General features: G+C 39.2%; 1 protein-coding gene across 2 annotated transcripts in view; it reads left to right on the forward strand.

The window, feature by feature from the left end:
- Positions 1–21098, forward strand: part of LEPR (leptin receptor) — an 83778-nt gene that overhangs the window by 29023 nt on the left and 33657 nt on the right. For both annotated transcript variants that reach the window (XM_014456752.2, XM_006089782.3), the window contains exons 2-4: positions 4371–4430; positions 9081–9410; positions 11379–11502. In XM_014456752.2, the coding sequence (XP_014312238.1) occupies positions 4391–4430; positions 9081–9410; positions 11379–11502 (494 nt within the window). In that variant the 5' untranslated portion in view covers positions 4371–4390. The remainder of the gene's footprint in view (positions 1–4370; positions 4431–9080; positions 9411–11378; positions 11503–21098) is intronic.

The raw sequence follows: 21098 nt of genomic DNA on the forward strand, positions 1-21098 counted from the left end.
TCAATAAGGAAACAGTGACCTCAAATGACACACGAGACCAGATGAATTTAATTGCTATCTTCAGAGCAATGTACCCCAAAGCAGTAGAATATACATTCTTTTCAAGTGTACATGGAACATTCTCTAGGATAAACCACATGTTAGAACAAAAATCAAGTCTTAATACATTCAATAAGATTAAATCATATCAAGTATCTTCCTTGATGACAATGGTATAAAACTATAAATCTGTCACAAGAAAACAAAACTGAAAAAACACAGACACATGGGAGCTGAATAACATTACTAAACAATAAATGGGTCCACAATGAAATCAAGGAAGAAATCAAAAGTTATCTTGAGAAAAATGGAAATGAACACACAACAATCCCAAATCTATGGGACACAGCAAAAGCAGTCCTCTGAGGGAAATTCATAGCAATGTAGGCCTACCTGAAGAAACAAGGAAAATCTGAAATAAACAATCTAACCTTACACCTAAATTGAACTAGAAAAAGAACAACAAACAAAACCTAAAGTAATAGGAGGAAATAATAAAGACTAGAGCAGAAATAAATTACATAGAGACTGAAAAAAAGTACAAAAGATTAGCAAAACAAAGAGTGAGTTCTTTAAAAGATAAACAAGATTGACAACCTTTAACCATACTCAAGGGGAAAAAGGGAAAAACTCAAATAAAATCAGAAAGGAAGGAGAATAACTGACACCATAGAAATACAAAGGATTATAAGAAAATATCATGAAGAACTATATGTCATTGCTTACTTGGGCCAGCTGAGGCCTGGGCTGGGGCTCAGGATTCACTCCTCCTGCTCTGGGCAGGCACCTCTATGGTATTTCTAAGGTGATGATGTGTACAGCAACTTTCTTTGGAGCAAGAGGAAACACCTATGAATCCAATGGTGACCTTGCTCTATGGATGCCAGAACATCAGGTCAGAAGTTGAGATTTCCACTATCAAGAAACAATGGAAAGAGCTGCAGCTGGTGTGATGCCACCAGCTTACTTTGGAGAATAATTCTGGGAAGAGTTACATCTTGCCATTCACTAATTCACTCATTCATTCAGTTAAAATATATTGAGCACTTGCTATAGAGTCAGCTTCTATGTATGAAGGATATAATGATGAAAAGGTAATAGTAAAATAAAAATCAGTTGGTCTGGTGGAGTTTACATCCTATTGGAGAGGGTTAGACAATAAACAAGAAAAATCATATTCACATTACTATCCTATATAATAAAGAGCTAATATGCAAATGGTCATTATGCCCTAGCACCCTCGCGCCCTTGTGCCAGGGCCAGGTGACCTGAGGCCATGCCCTCCGCCCCAGCAGGGCTTGACGGGGGACTTGAGGCTGCGCCCCCCGCCCTGCGGGGCTTGATGGGGGTGGGCCTGGCCGGGTCTGGGTCTCGCGCGATTTCGAGGAGCACATGGGTGGGCGGGGACTTGACTCTGGGTCCCGCGGTGCACCCCAGACTCTGACAGGAGGGAGACTTTCATATACATTTTACTAATTTCTTTCATCTCTGACACTTCTATTACAGAGAAAGGGCAAATAGCAATATTAAAATACTAGAGGTCTGGTGCATGAAAATTCATGCACTGGAAGGGGGATCCCTCAGCCTGGCCTGCCCCCTCTCACAGTCTGGGAGCCCTCAGTGGCGGGAGGTGACCTGGCGATCAGGGGAAGGCGATGCCCCCATCACACCTCTGCTGCTGCCACTGCCGGCAGAGCAAGCCTCGGCTGGCCCCGGTTACCTGGGCAGCTGGGGGGCTGAGGGGACCGGGGACTCCGGAGGCAGGTGCACAGAGTGGCCGGGCCGTCTGGGGGTCGGCCGGCCTTGCCGTGCACCTGCCGCCCTGGTGGGGCTGAGGGGATTGGGAGCCGCCATCTTGTGGCTGTGGGTGCTGCCATCTTTGAGGGTGTGGCAGTCAATTAGCATATTCCCTCCTTATTGGCTGTGGGTGCTGCCATCTTTGTGATGGCGTGAGGGTCAATTAGCATATTTTCCTTTATTAGATAGGATTTCCTCTAATTAATTCCCTTTTAAGGGGCCACTAGTTAAGTAATAAGGAGAAAAAATTAAGCAGAACAGCAGATATGACATATTGGGGTGGGGAAGGTGTTGAAATTTTAGTAGGTTGGTCAGGGAAGGCTCCTCAGAGAAGGTGACTTGAGCAAAGAGGAGAGCAGTGGTTGATGAGGTCAGTGAGATCCAGGACCTTGTAGTTCTGTTTGGGACTCGGACATTTACTCTGAGTGAAAAGGGTGGTACTGCAGTGCTTTGGGAAAGAGAGACATGATCTGACCTATGCGTTAACAAGACCACTCTGGCTGTTGCATGGAGAATATATTGAATTGGGGAGCAAGGGAAGCAAGCAGCAGGGAGACCAATTAAGAGGTTCTTCGATCTTCCAGGGAAGAGATAATGGTAGCTTAGAATGGGGTACTGGTAATGGAGGTGGTGAGAAATTATTGAATTTTGAAATTCCCATGAAAGTCTGCCACTGTTAGAATGTTACCTGTTACTTAAAGTTAGGCAAAATTGTTTTCTGTTCTCAGTGTTAGGATTATTGTACATTTCCCTAAGCTGTTGCTTTCATTTTATTTTAAGTACTTTGAATTTTCAGTTGAGAAATTTAACCATAAGAAAGCGTAAAGCAAATTAATTGTCATCCTTAGGAAGTGAATTCCAATTAATGGCATTTTGTATATTAGACTTATTTTGGTGATTTTACCATTAGTTTCCCCTTTGCTTGATTTTTCTCTCATGTTTAAAAATTTGTATCAATTTTTTTTCCTGTGTTATTTTTATTTTTATAAACCTTATTATATTCCTTTCTGGTACAATTTTTGGTACATATAATTTTTTTCTCTCTTTGAGTCTGTTGAATGTACCACCTTTCACCCTCTATGTCTTTTTCATACCCGTGATTGTTTCTTTGTTATATAAGAGCAAAACCTGTCTGTAAGATTTCAAACCATAAGAATAGTTTGTATTTTTCATGGAACATTAAATAAAAGAATGGCTGGCTTATGTAAGGAAAAACAACTGATCTACTTTGTCACTTAACTCAGAAGATAATATTCAGTTGAGTTAAAAGTGAATCAAATTAATTGTTGGACTGAATGACTAGTCACTAGTCAGTTCATTTGAAACATTTAGCCTAGGGATATATTTATCTATGATACATTCTGATTATGAAACTTGCCCTTGGGTTTATTTTATGAGAAAATTTTGTGTCAAAAACAGGTAGAATAAAAAAAAACTGGGAAGAATTTGCACACATTTCATAGGATTAAACACTTGGAGTGCGGGTGAATTTCCCGCCAAATTATAAGATGGCTCTGTCTTTTGGTTTTGTTCCATCCACCAAAAGGGTGGATTACAAACAAATATTTGGTAATACGCAGTTACAATCGGCCCGAGTTTACACGTTTCCCGCACTCCACCGCAAATCTATATGAACCGAGTTTTAAGACGGCTCCTGCGGAGTACGCGCAATTCACGCGAGCCGACATAACTCGTTTCCCGCACTCCAAGTGTAAATAATGAGGATTTCAAACTGAACCCTTTTTTAGAAATCCTAAATAAATATTGTGATGTCAGTGTATAAAGAACTCAAATTCTTATGAAAAACAAATAGTCTGAAAAACAAATTTACCAGACTACAAAATGTTTATACACATCTATTTTCTTCCCAAGAGTTATTAAGTTGTAAACTAAACAAACATGTCTTTCCGTTTACTCATCACATGGTACCAATTCTCAGATATGACTCATGAGGCATGTATCTCATTTAATATTTTATAATGTTATTTGTGGTAAAGATGTGATTTCTGTTTTCAAATAAAATCACCCAGAATTATGGGAAGCTCAGAGAGTGACTAGAGAGATCATCCATCTGATTTGGAGATGAGGAACCTGAGGTCTAGAGTGTTGAAGTCCCAGGTTCTATAGCTGATTTGTAAAAGAGCCTAGATTGACACCCAAGACTCCTGACACCTAACCCAGGGCTTTTCACCTCAAATTAACTTGCATGTGGTGAACTGAATCCCAAATTTTAGGATAAAAAAAAAAATTGGCCCTGACTGGTTTGGCTCAGTGGCTAGAACATTAGCCCACAGATGGAAGGGTTCCAGATTCAATTCTGGTCAAGGGCACATACCTCAGTTGCAGGCTCCATTCCCCACCTTGGTCAGAACAGTGAGGCGGGCAACCAATTGATTATGTCATATATGAATATGTGGCTTATTTCAACTATGTAAGACAGCATGTGCACAGGAATAAATCTATAATACAGTTGTCCCTGATATTGATTCAGAGTATTATTGATGATTAAAATATAAAGATTTACTGTTTTTCAGGTGTTCTTCTCTGAAGTAAGATGACTTGTCAAAAATTTTGTATGGCTTTGTTACAGTGGGGTAAGTTATTTGTCTTTTCCTCCCACTTAAAAATCATTTTTATTTTTCAATTACAGTTGAAATACATTATTATATTAGTTTCAGGTGTATACCCCAGTGATTAGACATTACCTAACTTACTAAGTGATTATTCTGGTAAATCTTTCACCCATCTGACACCATACATAGTTATTAGAATATTAATGACTATACTAGGGGCCCAGTGCACAAATTCGTGCACCTTGAAAGGAACTGTGGGCCTCGAGGCTGTGGTGGGCACAGGGGCGGGTCTCAGCCCATCCTCCACGCCCCCACCTGGCCACTCCTGCCGCGGCCCACAGTCCCCTGTCTGCTGGCAGCCCTGCTCCCACTGCCGCAGCTCCCACGTGCTGACTGTGCTGGCCCTGGCCCCGATCGCACCTGCTGACAGCATGGCGCTATTGGGGCCAGCACCAGCAGTGGGTGTGAGTGGCTGCTGCTGCCCTGATCACCCCTCAAGAGCAGGGGGAGGTGGAGAAGCCCTGATGGGTGATGGGGGCCGGCAGCCGCTGCTCACACCCACTGACGGTGCTGAGCAATCTGGACTGGTGGTGGGTGCCAGCAGCGGGTGCAAGTGGCAGCTCCGGTGACGGCAGTGGTGCGAGTGGGGCTGGCACCGGCAGCAGGTGTGAGCACTGGGCGGGACCGTGGCACGCGACAGCAAAGAATTTTCAGTAACCACCAGAGGTTCACCCCGATGACAGCGACCCACTCACCTGTTCCACCATCCCACCGCAGCCGACATCCGCCATGTTCCATGCGTGACCCTTGGTGGTCAGCGCACGTCATAGTGACCAGTTGTTCAGTTGTTTGGTTGTTCCGCTGTTTGGTCTGTTTGTATATTAGGGTTTTATATATATAGATTCCCTATGTTGTACTTTATATCTCCACTAGAGGCCCTGTGCACGAATTCGTGCACCAGTGGGGTCCCTTGACCTGGCCTGTGGGATCGGGCTGAAACCGGCTCTCTGACATCCCCTGAGGTGTCCTGGATTGCAAGAGGGTGCAGGCCAGGCCAAGGGACCCCACCGGTGCACGATCGAGGCCAGGGAGAGACGCAGGTGGTTGGCCAGCCAGGGAGGGACCATGGGCGGGCTCTAGGGCATGTCCAGCCTGTCTTGCTCAGTCCCGATAGGCCAGACCCCAGCAGCAAGCTAACCTACCAGTCAGAGGATCTGCCCCCTGGTGGTCAGTGCACATCATAGCGAAAGGTTGAGTGGCCTTAGCATATCATTAGCATATTACGCTTTGATTGGTTGAACAGACAACTGGATGACCAGACACTTAGCATATTAGGCTTTTATTATATAGGATGACTATTCTGTAAAAACCAATTTGAACTATTTTTTAAAAAAATAAATATTTTTATTGATTTTAGAGAGAGAGGAAGGGAGAGGAAAAGAGAGATAGAAACATCAATGAGAGAGAATCATTGATTGGTTGCCTCCTGCATGCCCCTCCTGGGGATTGAGTCCACTACCCGGGCATATGTTCTGACCAGGAATTGAACCAAAGACCTCTTGGTGTATAGGACAATGCTCAGCCAACTGAGCCACACCAGCTGGGCCCCATTTGTACTTATTAAAATGTCCATATGTAAGGTAGAGATTTTGCTCTTGGAGATACTGTTTCCTATATTTGCTAACAGAATTTTCTGTTTCCAGGTAGGAATTCTCATGCTCATGCTCACTTAATGAAAGTATAAGTGTGAAAATGAAAACCTTTTATCCCTTTGCAAATAGTACGAAATGAACACTATTCCAAACTCTTGGAAAGAACCTGATTTATATAACACACACACACACACACACACACACACACACACTTCATATTTATAGTTGCAAAAATAGAATTGGTCTATATATACTGTTCTGTATTTGTTTTTCAAACTACATTTTTATTGATTTCAGAGAGGAAGAGAGAGAGAGAGAGAGGGAGGGAGAGAGAGACCAATAATGAGAGAGAATCATTGATTGGCTGTCTCCTGCATGCCCCCTACTGGGGATCAAGCCCGAAACCCAGGCATATTCCCTGATTAGGAGTTGAATAATGACCTCCTGGTTCATAGGTCGATGCGCAACCACTGAGCCACATTGGCGGGGCTGTTCTGTTTGTTTTTTTTTTCCTACTTAACAGCTTTTCAATTTATCATGCCTTTTTTGGTATTTACTAATGTAATTATTTGTTTAATGATAGCATGACAATGAACTGTATGTATCTACCTTAAATTATTAATTTATTTGACCAATTCCCCATTAATATAAATTTATTTTCTGTAACAAATAATGCTGCATTGAAATGTATATACATATATCTTTGTATGTTTGGGAGAATATATTTTTAAAAAAATATTTTTTTATTGATCTTTTACAGAGAGGAAGGGAGAGGGATAGAGAAGTTAGAAACATCGATGAGAGAGAAACATCGACCAGCTGCCTCCTGCACACCCACTACTGGGGATGTGCCTGCAACCAAGGTACATGCCCTTGACCGGAATCGAACCTGGGACCCTTGAGTCCGCAGGCCGACACTCTATCCACTGAGCCAAACCGGTTGGGGCTGGAGTCAACTAGTTCTGAGCATCTACTTGGCCATTCCAATCTAAAGGTGCTCTTATTCGCTTCTTTACTTCTTTGTTGTACATACTATTCTTTCTCATTGTAGCCATCTATATATTTACAGAAAATACTCAGGATAATGCCACTGCTACAGATTTCAGAACAAACCATGTCACAAGAGACTATAAAAAAGCAATACACACTCATTCTTTTTTATATAATTTTCTCATCATCTCTACCTCATTTTGTTAGGTTCCATTCAAATGTTTCTATTAACTTTCCCAAAAGTTTGCAGTGTGATCAAGTTCTGTGAGTCAGAAAAGTTCCTGGGATATTGTTACCATGATAACATGTGCTTTGAGATGCAAGCTGTGGACTCCTAGCAGGTTTAGGGTTCATTTGGAGGGAAAGAAATATCATTTTCAAAGGAAGCATGCACACAGAATGATCTTTTAATTGAACTGATTCAATAGTTGCTATGTCTATGACATTCATTATTACATTTCAAATTTCAAATACTTCTTTGAGGAATTTAGGCTATCTTCAGTTCAGCCAACTGAATCCTCCATGTGCAGCCAGAAAATATAATGCTTTTAATTAATACCATTACATATTCATGGGTTTCGTAACACCAAAGAAATAAGTTATTCTCTTTTCATTGAGATATTATAATTTTAGAAATGTGTTAGAAATATTGAAGTACAAAGGAACACCGTTGCAATGAGGATCCACTTTCAGTGATGTTATGGTAGCTATTTATTAACACCGGGCAAAATAATGTTAGTCATGCTAATCATTTTTGCTTTAATTTTTGCATTTGATACATATTTATATTAATTTATATTTATAGAAAGATTTAGAAACTAAGCTGTTAACAGTCACTATTTATGTATTGTTTGGATATTTTTATGTCTTATTTTTATAATTTAAAATAATTGTGAATTGATTTTTAGAAATTTCTATTTTCTTACATTTTACCCTAATTTTTCAAAATATTTATTCCATATAAATCCATGCAGAATTTGCAGAATTCTCATTCTGCATTAATCTGTATATGAAGTAACACAGCAGTTGGATTTAGGTAACTTGTAAAAGAAATAATTATAGAAAGTTGATATTTTATTTTCAAACAATTCATTATTTAAAAACAAGTATCACTTTTGAGGATTATTTTTGGTACAGGATTTTTTATAATTGTGCTTAACTTTGATGTATCTTAAAAGTGATAATTGTCTTTAATCAGCAATGGAAGATTCCTGTAAGAAATCTTGTCATTGTGCACCGATACTTGGAGAGTGCATTAAGGGTATGTCTCATATGACGTCATGTATCTGGAGGATTATGGGAAGCATCAGCTCATCCAAGTATCCTGATGTTGAAGACAAACCCTTTATAAAAGAATTCAGTGAAAGTACTGTTAACATTTTGGTGTTATTCTTTTTAAGAAATATTAAAACAGCCTGGTCCGCGCTGTTCAGAGGTTGAGCATCAACTTATGAACCAGGAGGTCATGGTTTGATTCCCTATCAGGGCATGTGCCTGGGTTTCGGGCTTTGATCCCCAGTAGGGGGCGTGCAGGAGGTAGCCAATCAGTGATTCTCTCTCATTATTGATGTTTCTGTCTCTTTTTCTGTCTCCCTTTTTTTCTCTGAAATCAATAAAAACATACTTTAAAAAAGAAATATTAAAACAGCACTTCAATATTTGGTTATGTAATTGTCCATTCAGATATTTATCTATGCTGGAGTTCATTAGAATATTCATTTTTAGAAATGGAAATTGAAATATTTAGTTATACTTTCTTTTCATTAAAATATAAATTATCCTAATGAGAAAGTAGAAGCATGAATTTCCAAAAAGGGGTGCTAGAGAGTGAAGTTGTCTCTATAAATAAATGTACCTCTCAAGTATAACACATTATACAATAGACATACAGAGCTATGTATTAGGCACTGATTTGAGCACTTGGAAAGTTAAATAATGACTGTTGAGCACTGCATGGTTTAATCTTAGATACTTCCTATTTATGTCTTAGTCAAAATGATTTTTATGTGTGTTTTTAATGTCCAAACAGAATTTATTTATGTGATAACGGCATTTAACTTGGCATATCCCAGTACTCCTTGGAGATTTAAGCTGTTTTGCATGCCACCAAACACAACTTACGACTTTCTCTTGCCTGCTGGAATCCCAAAGAACACTTCAAATTTGAATGGATATTATGAGCCACTTTTAGAGGCTAAATTTAATTCAAGTGGTACCTACTATTCTAACTTAACATCCAAAACAACTTTCCACTGTTGCATTTGGAGTGAGGAAAATGAAAACTGCTCTGTACAAGCAGACAACATTGAAGGGAAGGCATTCGTTTCAACAGTAAATTCTTTAGTTTTTCAACAAATAGGTAAGTATTTTAATGTTCCAAGATTTAGCTGTTATTCAGCTGTATTGAACAAAATGTTTTTATTCTCTGAAAACTGCATGGAATTGATGTCTTATGGATGGGATTCTTAACATGTATTATAGTTTTGTATTAGTAACAGAATTAGGATTCATCATGTGACCAAATTAATAAGCCCCCATTTTTTTTTATGTCTCATAAAATAAGATAATAATGTAATGAAGGAACTTATTTTAAACTATAAATACATTTCTTGTGGTCTTCTAAGTGTGCTTTAAAATAGAAAAGGCACACCTAACTTATTAAATAGATAAAATATTTAAAATATTCAATTGTTAAATTAGTTACATTTTAAAGCATTTTGAGTAATAATATTTGTTCAAACAAAGAATTTCTCTGTACCCAATAGATCTTTTAAATCAAGGAGTTTTTGTTGTGTGAGGTTAATGCATACTGAATGTAGCTAGTATAGTTAATAATGCTGCATCTGGAGATCTAAACAACAAAATTATTTCTAAGCCTTCTGGAAGAGCTAATAGAGCAGAGTCACTTGATGCGGCACTATAAAGAGACCTACAGGATGAAAATAAAGGCACACATATGTATAGCATTCCTATGTAGGATTAATCAAGATTTCTCAGCTTCTACACTATTGACATTTTGGGCCAGATAATTCTTGGTTAGGCGGGGCTGTTCTGTGCATTGTAGGATGTTTAGCAGTATTTCTGGCTTCTACCCACTAGATGCCTGTACCACTCCCTCTCCAGTTGTGACAATCACAACATAGCTCCAGGATTTGCCAGATGCCCCATGGAGGACCAAATGGCCCTGGTGGAGCACCACTGATTCGATGGAAGAAACACTCCAGTTTATGGAAATCAGTTTAGGAATAAGGATAAAGCATACATATGCAATAAAATCAGAGTTTTAAAATAAGTTAGCAGTGCCTCCAATTGAATCTATAGTCTTTTAATTTTGTTATAAATGTTTTATTCCACTGCACTGTCACTAAAATTAAGCACTTTAAAAAATTTGTAAAGAAACTTAGCCTTTCTAGTGATGATTAAATGTATTAAGAATGAACATAAGAAATCAGGGTCCTTAGGATGAGCTTTGAAATGATAAAACAAAAGTTAATATTTTTTTCACATAAAAGGAATGACCACAATGCTGTAGATTTTAATTTTATATACTGTATAAATAAAGGCTAATAGCTAGTTACTTCTGAATGAGTTAGTCTTTAAAACTAAAATTATTAATTTAAGTGGTGGTTATTGAGGATTTCCATTGATTATTCTGCCAAGTGGGGCTCAAGATATCTTTTAGGTTTGGGGAAATATGTTACTGTTGCCCTAAGATAGTTTAAGAAAAATGGAAATCATTACTAAATAGTCATGATTTCCATTTTTTGTTACTCTTGCTTTCTAAATTACAAACCACCTATAGTTTATCTTACATTACCAGCTGAGTTTTTCAGTGTGCTGTGAAATAAACTTTCATCAGTTATATTTGGAGCCTGTAATATTATAATAATGAGAATTTAAGACATTCATCATAGTTCAAATGTGAATCACCTTGCTTTTATTGCTAAAATGGACACATAAATATTGCTCCACATTTGCTTGTACTTTGATATTTAATGTTCTCTTTTCTCTTGGAAAGTGAGCCTGAACGGAGCTATGTGAGGATTTTGTTTTGAGGATTGTCCTATGTAAGTGATTCAGGATAAAAAGGTCTAAGAAGCAATAATTGAATTTAATTCTTTTTTAAACAAAAAGGAAACTGAAGGCCAAAGGCACTGAATGACTTTGGCAAACACATACCACTAGGTAGAGCCTGTTTTGTTTTGTTTTCTCTCAGAATGGGCAATGTGAGTTGTATCAGAACACTGGTAAATTTAATTTAGCTCTTCTCTTTCAGGGAGTTGTTCAGAATGTTTTTCAGATTTAAAGCAGTTTATTTTTAATTCAGGTGCAAACTGGAACATACAGTGCTGGATGAAAGAGGACTTGGAATTATTCATCTGTTATATAGAGCCATTATTTAACAGTTCTTTCAAGAATTATGACCTTAAGGTCCATCTTTTATATGTTCTGTAAGTACCAACTAAATTAATTTGTACATTTCTATGACACATTTTTTTAAAAAATGTGTAGAAGTGGATTGTGAAACCTCTCCTATCCATACATTTCCTTTGGTGTCTATGTAAGTTTCTAGGTGGCAGTTTATATACTTTTTTATAAAACTTTCTTTTCCATTAGTTTTTCTCTTTTCTCCTCTTCTTTATTCAGTTGGCAAGACATTGCAGATATGAATGGGCATATATTCTGAAAAAAAGTCCGAGCTCAATTTAGGGGTCTTAGATATTTGAGTGGAGGATGGGAATTTTTTTCTATTTATTTTTCACAGGCTAGTGGTTGGGACAGAAGGGCACGGGGTTTTAGTTTTAGTGGTTGCTGATGTGTTACTGGCCCGCACATAAAGCTGTGGGAGCACAAGAGTCGTGTGGGAGCCTTGGTGAGGATATCTAGGACAGCTGGTGAGAGAAGAGAGGTGGGAGGGCTGCCTAAGGAAGGAGACCAGCTGAGTTGAGTTTTCAGGGCTGAAGAAGAGCTAACAAGAAAAAAAATGTGAGTAGGTAGTATTGAGAAGCAGGTCAGCATTACCTGGAAGTTTCTTAGAAACTGAACTACTGAGCCAGAAATTCTGAGGGTGGGGCCTGTCGGTCTAGGTTTTACCAAGCCCTTAGGTGATTCTGATGGAACTGAAGTTTGAAAATCCCTGGTGCAGAGGTTACTAAGACATATTTTGGAGTTGGACCACCTGGCTCTGCCACTTACTAAATGTACACACACAGCACTGGCTATGCCTAACAGCATTCCTCACTCTAGAAATTAACTCACTGGACATATTCACACAAATGCTTTGCAATGATTTGGTGAGTCAATATTGCTAAAGTGCTTTCTAAGAAATTTTTGTTAATTTACCCCTCAGAAATGTATTGATAAGGCAAAATTATTATTTTTTAAATTTTATTTTTATTGATTTCAGAGAGGAAGGGAGAGAGAGACAGAGATAGAAACATCAATGATGAGAGAGAATCATTGATTGGCTGCCTGCTACATGCCCCCTACTGGGGATTGAGCCTGCAACCCGAGCATGTGCCCTGACTGGGAATCGAACCGTGACTTCCTGGTTCATAGGTCGATGCTCAACCACTGAGTCACGATGGCTGAGCGAGGCGAAAGTTATTGATGAAGAAATAATATTGTTTAAAGGTGGGACTAGAGAGAGGTGAATTGTGCCAGATATAACAGAACCGTATAATAAGGTCTGAGTAATATCTATTGACTTGACAATGTGGAAGTAATGGAAACTTTGGCCAGAGCTGTTTCAAGGAGTGGAAAGGGAGGTAGCCAGAACGAAACAAAACTTGGGGGAAGGATCCTGAAGAGCTGACTTCTGAGGATTTGGTACTGGTTCCTCAGGCACTTGATGGAGGGACCCTGCAGAGCTGAAACTCATGTGTCTGAGGAGGGGATGCTGGATCGCCTGTATTGAAGGGTCTCCGAGGAGGCATGTTATGGCTGGTTCTGAGAATGTGGGGGGAAAAGACCTGGTTACTGAAATCACCTGCAGCGACCCAGGTGAAGAGCCTTTGCTGGGGTGATGAATAGGAAACAAAACAAGAAGGATCAAGTCCCTGTTCCTCCATCAGCCTTCTAGTGTCCTAGCACTCCTTATAGGTAGAGATTAACCAGCATCCAGGAGTTGTGCAGGGTTCAGCTGCAGCATGGGAAAGCAGAGTATAGAGCAGTGGTGACGAACCTATGACACGCGTGTCAGAGGTGACAAGCGAACTCATTTTTTGGGTTGATTTTTCTTTGTTAAATGGCATTTAAATATATAAAATAAATATCAAAAATATGTCTTCATTTTACATTGGTTGCAAATATCAAAAAATTTCTATATGTGACACAGCACCAGAGTTAAGTTAGGGTTTTTCAAAATGCTGACACGCTGAGCTCAAAAGGTTCGCCATCACTGGTATAGAGGGTGGGTTTGAAGATGAGAGACAAAAGCTTCGCCAGCATAGCTCACCCTGTTGGCTACATAGCAGCCACACATACCTTTCTACACATACTGGAACTACAACTTCCCTGTAGCTTCACGCTTTCACTTACTAAGATGCAACTACATTTTGAACAAAAGGAGACACTAAAATAGGGAGATGCGATGTGCCAATTGTCGTTGTATCCATTTCTGTGCAACATTTACAATTCTGATATCTGGGCAATATTAATTTCTCTTTACATTCAGACACAGTCTCGCCTAAATGAATATTCTGTAAACTACATACTAAATTGTAAAGAATCCTTATGTAAAATGATAGGGGAAGGAGGTGATTCAGAGGAAATTACTTAATATATAAAAATACAAAATTAGTTAATATATGTATTTTGTATGTACTATATACAAAAATACAGTTAATGTAAATCAAAAAGGAAGAACATATGCTTAATGGACATCATCCTCATTTTTGTGCTGATTATCAGGCTGTGGTTAATACTTATAACTTATGTTGAACTATTTCTTAAGGTTATCCCAAGCGTAGCCCAGGTAGGGTGTCCTTGCTGTCACCCCTGACATTGAACGTCTCTGTGCTAATAATTTCCACATCTCAGTGCTGGTCCCTAGATGCTACCACTGATGAGTCTAAAAGCCCCTGCCATCCCTGCTCCTCTGTGCAGTCCTCATCAGGGCCGGTGTCCTGAATGGGGGCATCTGATGGGTGAGGACGTGCCCTCGCTGCCAGTGTTTCAGCCTTACAGAACGGTGGATTTTCCACTCCGATGCCGGACAGCCCAGGCGCCTACATAAATGTCCACAACAGAAATGGCTGGACTATAAATCCAAGAGGCCCAAGAAGCCTAGCTGAGATTGTGAAGGTTGGAAGGTGGAGGAATACAGGCAATGCCAGGCTAAGGGTGGACATTTAAAGCATGGGAAAGAATGAGCTTAGTTCTAGTCTATAGAAAGTGACCCAGCAGGGAGAGAACAGTTGGAGATCTGATAGAAAGGGACCTATTGGAGGTATATGATAGATAGTGAGTAGTTGAATAGGCAAGTTCCAGGAAAAGAGCACAGATAGAGGAATGAAGAACGGTCACTATGTCTTCTGAGTACTGAGATAATAAAGGAAGTCCTAGGTCAGTGGTCGGCAAACTCTAGTCAACAGAGCCAAATATCAACAGTGCAACGATTGAAATTTCTTTTGAGAGCCAAATTTTTTAAACTTAAACTATTTAGATAGGTACATTGTTATTAACTTAATTAGGGTACTCCTAAGGCTTAGGAAGAGCCACACTCAAGGGGCCAAAGAGCCGCATGTGGCTCGAGAGCCGCAGTTTGCCGACCACGGCCTATGGGGATGAAGATATAGCTGAAGTTTGGGGCAGATCATTTCCTGCTTTATTGGGTAAAACAGACTTTAGCACAGAGAAAAGAATGCATTTGCAATGTAGTACATTCCTACAGTGACCTAAATACTTTGGATCACTTTTTATTTTAAGTACACAAAGTACACAAGTGCAATTGCAAAATTACAATTTGCAAGCACTTTGTTTTACATTTCAAAAATGCCACCATCAAGTTGTTGACACATTTATGTACAAAACAGATTAATACCTGCTACAAAGCACTCTTTGTGAGAATGCAAACTCTGATAACAGAAAAAAAGGGGCAAAAGCATCAACATCATTACATAAGTTTAAAAGACAGTTTTTAAACCTGGGTTGCAGGCTTGATCCGAGGTCCTGGTCGGGGTGTGTGTGTGTGAGGCAACTAATTCATGTAGTTTCTCTCACATTGATGTTTCTCTCTCTTTCTTCCTCTCTCTCCTTCTCTCCCTTCCACTCTCTCAAGAAAATCAATGGAAAAAATGTCATTGGGTGAGGATTAACAAAAACAAAACAACAACAAAAAAGAAAATTATGATAAGTTAACTAGATTTTTAAAATCTTGCTCATATGATGAATTTAGCAGATTCTTTTTACCTGCTTTTATTCTTAACTCAGGTTTCTAAAAATATCAATACAGGAAAACCTATCCTAAGTGCATTCAATTCGAGAAGCGATCTCTCTTTTTCCCACATTAATTCTTCTATCCTTTGTATGATTTGGTTTAATCTGATGAATATGTATATTTTACCAATTGTCACATACTAGTTCTGCCTTTAATTTTATTTTTTGTGCACATCTTTGTGCAATATATCTCTAAGTAATTCAAATAAGACTCTTTAGATCTGGAGGAAGAGATGGCCAGAATAACACACGAGACCTCCATGGAAGAGAAAATCCATAATGGTGGTTACTATAGAAAAGTTTTTAATCAAAATCACCTTCTGTGGACATTAGGAAATTCACAAGAGAAATCTTTCAAATGCTTCCATGTGTAAATAATTATATTTTTAAAAAGAACTAACACCTAATATTTATAAGAGTTTTAAAGTCCTATAAAAATGTCCCTTAAGGGAAAGCGTTGTTTGAGCTCAGATATTAATGTTTGTCAGAGAATCTGAAGGAGAGATACCAAAGAAATGTGCTATTCTGGAACTGCTTTAGACCTTTTATCTTAGACCTAGGATGGAAATCCTCTTCTTCCTTCATGAGTTTCCTACTGTGTACAGCAGGCACTGAGCTGAGTGTGGGGAACAATGTTAACTTGACTGAGCCCTTGCCCTGCTGGAGCTAATAGTAAAGACAAAGGACATAATAAAGTTTGAAAATGCTGTCATGTAATAAACACAGGGACACGTGGAAACATACTACAAGTATTCTGAGGGGGCAGAGAAGAATGAGCCAGATAGAGTGAAGGGCATTTGCAAAGGCCCGTAGGCACACGTAGACATTTGAAGACTTGAAACGTTGCGTGTGATTGGGTCCGGAAGCTGGGGGATGATGACAGATCAATGTGGATGACTAAGCAAGGGTTATCCAGAGAGTGTGGACTTTTGTAACTCCCGTTTATAACGTGGATTTCCTTGGTCACACAGTTTCATCAAGTAGCCACTCCATTTCACTACATCTAGTTTACTTGGTCTCTTCACTATTACTCAGGTCAGCTTTCTTGATGATTTCAACATCCACATGGGTTATCTTCAATTTCTTGAATGCTTTACTTTCACTATTCTCTCTCTTTTTTTTTTTTACCCCATCTAATTAACCCTTTCTCATGGCATGTTATTTCTATAATCTCAGTTTCAAGGATCCCACACTTTGACCCTTTCTCCTCCTACCTCTTGTGTTAAGCTTACTCCCTCAACCTCAGGAGTAATCCTCCATGTTTAGTGGCTCTGCCTTTTGGGTACCTGAACATGACGCAGGGCTGGGGAACCAAGCAGAGCCCAGAAATATTGCTGATTCAAGAAGACAGAGATAGAAGTTCAGATAGTATAAAGGGGCTTGAATTCATGGGGCAGAGTACTTGAAGTAGGGATGCGCACAGAAACTATTATGGGGACCCCTTGACTCTTTGGCTGGATACCAGTCTGCCATGATGGTAGGTAGGAAAGCTACTTAGAAGAGAACAGTTACCAGGAGCTGTAAGCTAAACAATCCCCAGAAGTCACATGGGACCAAGAATAATTAAATTTTCCACCAAGTAGATTGGAGAGACCTTGTTGGATGTCAATGACTTTCAGTAGAAACCCCATAATAACCTACTTTTAAGTGGGGCCAGATTACTCCTAGATTCAAGGCTTCTCTATACTATCTTCCCCCAAACTAAAAAAAAAGCTTAAAAGGCTTAGACTAGTGCTGAAGTAACTTAACTGACTGCCAGAACAAAATCGTCCATTCTTTTAGAGTAAGCATAATATTCACAATGTCTGGCATCCAGTAAAAAAGCATAATATTCACAATGTCTGGCATCCGGTAAAAAATACTAAAGGAACAGGAAATACACTTTTCTGTATATGAAGTAACAGAAAAATATAACCTATAACCAGGAGAAAAATAAAAATCAGTCAATAGAAAAAGACCCAGAAATGACAGAGATGATAGAATTAACAGACAAGGATACCTATTATTAATATTCTCCACATGCTCTGGACATAAAGAAAAATATGAATATAATCTATATATATAAAAGGTTAATATGCAAAGTGTCCCCTCGGGAGTTCGACTAGGAGAATGGGAGTTCCATTGCTTGCTATGACATGGGCTGACCATCGGGGGCAATGTGGAACATGGCGAGTGACCAGCGGCAGTGGCAGGGCACTGAGGGAGCTAGGGAAGGAGGAGGCAGGGAGGTGGGGAGGCGGTGACAGGGAACCACGCAATGGTGGCATGCCTGGGTGGCAAGGGAAGGAGGAGGTGGGGAGGCGGGGAACCTGATCAGCCCTGATAGCCAACCAGGCCTAGGGACCCTACTCATGCACCAATTTCATGCACTGGGCCTCTAGTCCTATATAATAAAACCTTAATATGCAAATAGACTGAATAGTGGAACAACCAGCTGAATGACCACTTGCTATGATGCGCACTGACCACCAGGGGGCAGGTGCTCAATGCAGGAGCTGCCCCCTGGTGGTTAGTGCACTCCCACAGGGGGAGCATTGCTCAGCCAGAAGCTGGGCTCACAGCTGGTGAGAGTAGAGGTGATGGCGGGAGCCTCTCCTGCTTCCACTGCAGCGCTAAGGAGCAGCCAGCCGAGTGGTAAGGAGCAGTGAGCAGGCGGGCAGTAAGGAGCTAGGAGTCCCAGACTGCAAGAGGGTGCAGGCCGGGCTGAAGGACCCCCCTACAGTGCACAAATTTTGTGCACCAGGCCTCTAGTGAGGGTATAAAACATAAAATTGATGATAAAAAAGAACAGACTGAAATTTTTAGATAAGAAAAATACATTATTTTTAAAGTAAATAAAAGTGTTCAATGTTAATTGGGTCATTTTAGAAATAATGTTATTCAATCAAGAAACATTTAGTGTGTACAGGTCACAGTGCTAGGCTCTGTGAGAAGTATACTTTCCATTCTTCCCTTTTTTCCTTCCTTCCTTCTTTCTTTCTTCCTCCCTCCCTCTCTCCCTCCCTCCCTCCCTCCCTCCCTCCCTCCCTCCCTCCCTTCCTTCCTTCCTTCCTTCCTTCCTTCCTTCCTTCCTTCCTTCCTTCCTTTCTTTTCTCCTCTCCTTCTCCCTCTCTCTTCCTTCTTCCCTATAAAGATGGACTCATGGATTATTTTAATTTACGGGCTATAATCACTTTCATTATTTTATTTTTCGAATTATCTCATTTGGCTAGTTGAAGCTTATTCAAGCTGGTCCTTGTGTCCCTTTGATGTGTCCCATCTTTTACATTTGTTTTTGAGGATTTTTTACTTTCCAGCATTACAATGTTTCAGGTTGATTTTATACTTTTCCTGCTATAACACTGGAAACCGCTATTTCTCTAAGGAGCCCCGATTCTTTTTTATTGGAGAATGGTATTTACAAAGCAGTATCTGGGGGCTAGATGTTTACTGTTACTTGGGTTGCATTGTTGCTAGGTCCTCTTAACTATAGAGCTAGTTATATGTGTACACACACAATACAGACATGTTACATATGTATACACAAATCTACATATCTACATCTCTCTGTATATAAATATATTAAAAGTGTGTGTTCCTACTAATATTTCCCATTTTACTCTAAAGCCACAGGATCTGTTCTAGCCTTTTTTCTTTTCCTGTAACTCCTTACTCCAGTAGTAAAACACCTGGCTTCCCTTTCCCACAATCTGTTACCTATTTGCTCAGTCCTAGAATACATATCAAGTTATTTTGAAATTGCTAACCCATACCACTGTGAAAAACATACTAATTAAAGTATAATGTTTAGACTTGTTTTGTCTTTGCTAAGGCTAACACTTACATTGGCAAAATACTAGTTCCAAAGTTAATTAGGATTTCTTCTCCTCCTTCTCTGTCCCTTGTGGTTATATTATTAACTTGATACACTTTAAGGTCCATTTGTTTTTGTTTCATTCCTCTTGCTTTCCTCTTTTATTTTCTTTCTCTCATCCTCGTTGATTTCTCATTGTTTGGTAATATTTTACATCAGAAGAGTACTTTGTGTTTTTACAAAATGCTTCTTAAACTTGTTTTCTTGATAAGATTTACCTAGTTCAGTGCTTCCCACTTGGACCTGATTCACAAGATCTGGGTTGGAGTCGGTAGTTTGCATTTCTGTCAAGTTCCAGGTGATGCTGATGTGACTGGTTATGGACTAGACTTTGAGAACCACTGATCCATAACACTTACTAAAAACAGATGCCTCAGCCCCAGACCTACCAAATTCTCCACGGAGGGTCTCGGAATCTATTTTTTAAGCCTCCATGTGACTCTTATGATAAGACTAGTCTGGGACACTAACCTGGTTTTGAAATTATTCGGGATTGGCAAAGTAGAATTTTTGGGTAACATTTATATAGATTACTAGTCTGAGATTTAAAATAAGTGACTTGACTAAATTACATACAAAGCTGATATTAAATTTTCCAATTCCTGTTAATTGGTTTGTCTATTATGTTTTGCTCTAAGTTTATGTCACAATCAGAAGTTTGGGTGGCACCAATTTGGTGTTATTCCTATAATAATTTAGTATAAATCTCGGCTTATAAAAGTTTTAATACATTCATAGAAAAATTTTCTGGAAACAAATAACTTGACCAAAGGTCAGAGGACAGAATGTGCTTTCTGTAAACTACTGTGGCTACCAAAAATGAAATTTCAATACTAAGTACTTATATATATGTAAATTTTGAGTGGAAAATGGACCAAATGTAAAATTTGCAGCCAAAACCGGTTTGGCTCAGTGGATAGAGCGTCGGCCTGCGGATTGAAAGGTCCCAGGTTCGATTCCGGTCAAGGGCATGTAACTGGGTTGCGAGCACATCCCCAGTGGGAGATGTGCAGGAGGCAGCTGGTCGATGTTTCTCTCTCATCGATGTTTCTAACTCTCTATCTCTCTCCCTTCCTCTCTGTAAAAAATCAATAAAATATATTTAAAAAAAAAATAAAAAATAAATAAAAAAAAATAAAATTTGCAAATAAGCCAAATTTAAAATTTATTTGACAGATGTTTTTGTTTACTTGTTTGTTTGTTTGTTTTTACTATTTCCCTTTCAAGTAAAGTGAGATTAAATAAATAGAAGCACTGTGTGTGTGTGTGTGTGTGTGAGTGAGTGTACTGGCAAGGCATAAAATAGGTTGCTGCATAAAAATATTTTAGGAATTTCAGTAATTCTTTCCTCCCTCCCCCACTGCGTGCCCCCCCCCCCACCTCCGTTAGTTGCCTCCTATAAGCACCCTGACCCAGGATTGAACTCGAAACCTGGGTATGTGCCCTGACCGGGAATCGAACCTGAAACCTTCTGGTGTACGGGATGATGTTCCAACTAACTGAGCCGCTGGGCCAGGGCCAGAAATTCTTGTTTTGGTTATTTTAAGCTAATGTATCTCTTTTTTATTTTAAAATATTGACCATCATTTTAATTCTTATAGTTTAAAAGTATCAAATTTTTAGAGTATCATTTGATGTTCAGAAATACTTAAAACTTTTAAAAGTCTTTTTGAAGTTAAAAGGAGTTCTTGTGCTGACTTTGGCAAGTAGCAAAGCTGGTGTAGTCCAGGTTTCACACAAACTTGAAAAAATTTC

Source organism: Myotis lucifugus, unplaced genomic scaffold, assembly GCF_000147115.1.
Source record: "Myotis lucifugus unplaced genomic scaffold, Myoluc2.0 scaffold_63, whole genome shotgun sequence".
NCBI classification, from domain to species: Eukaryota; Metazoa; Chordata; class Mammalia; order Chiroptera; family Vespertilionidae; genus Myotis; species Myotis lucifugus.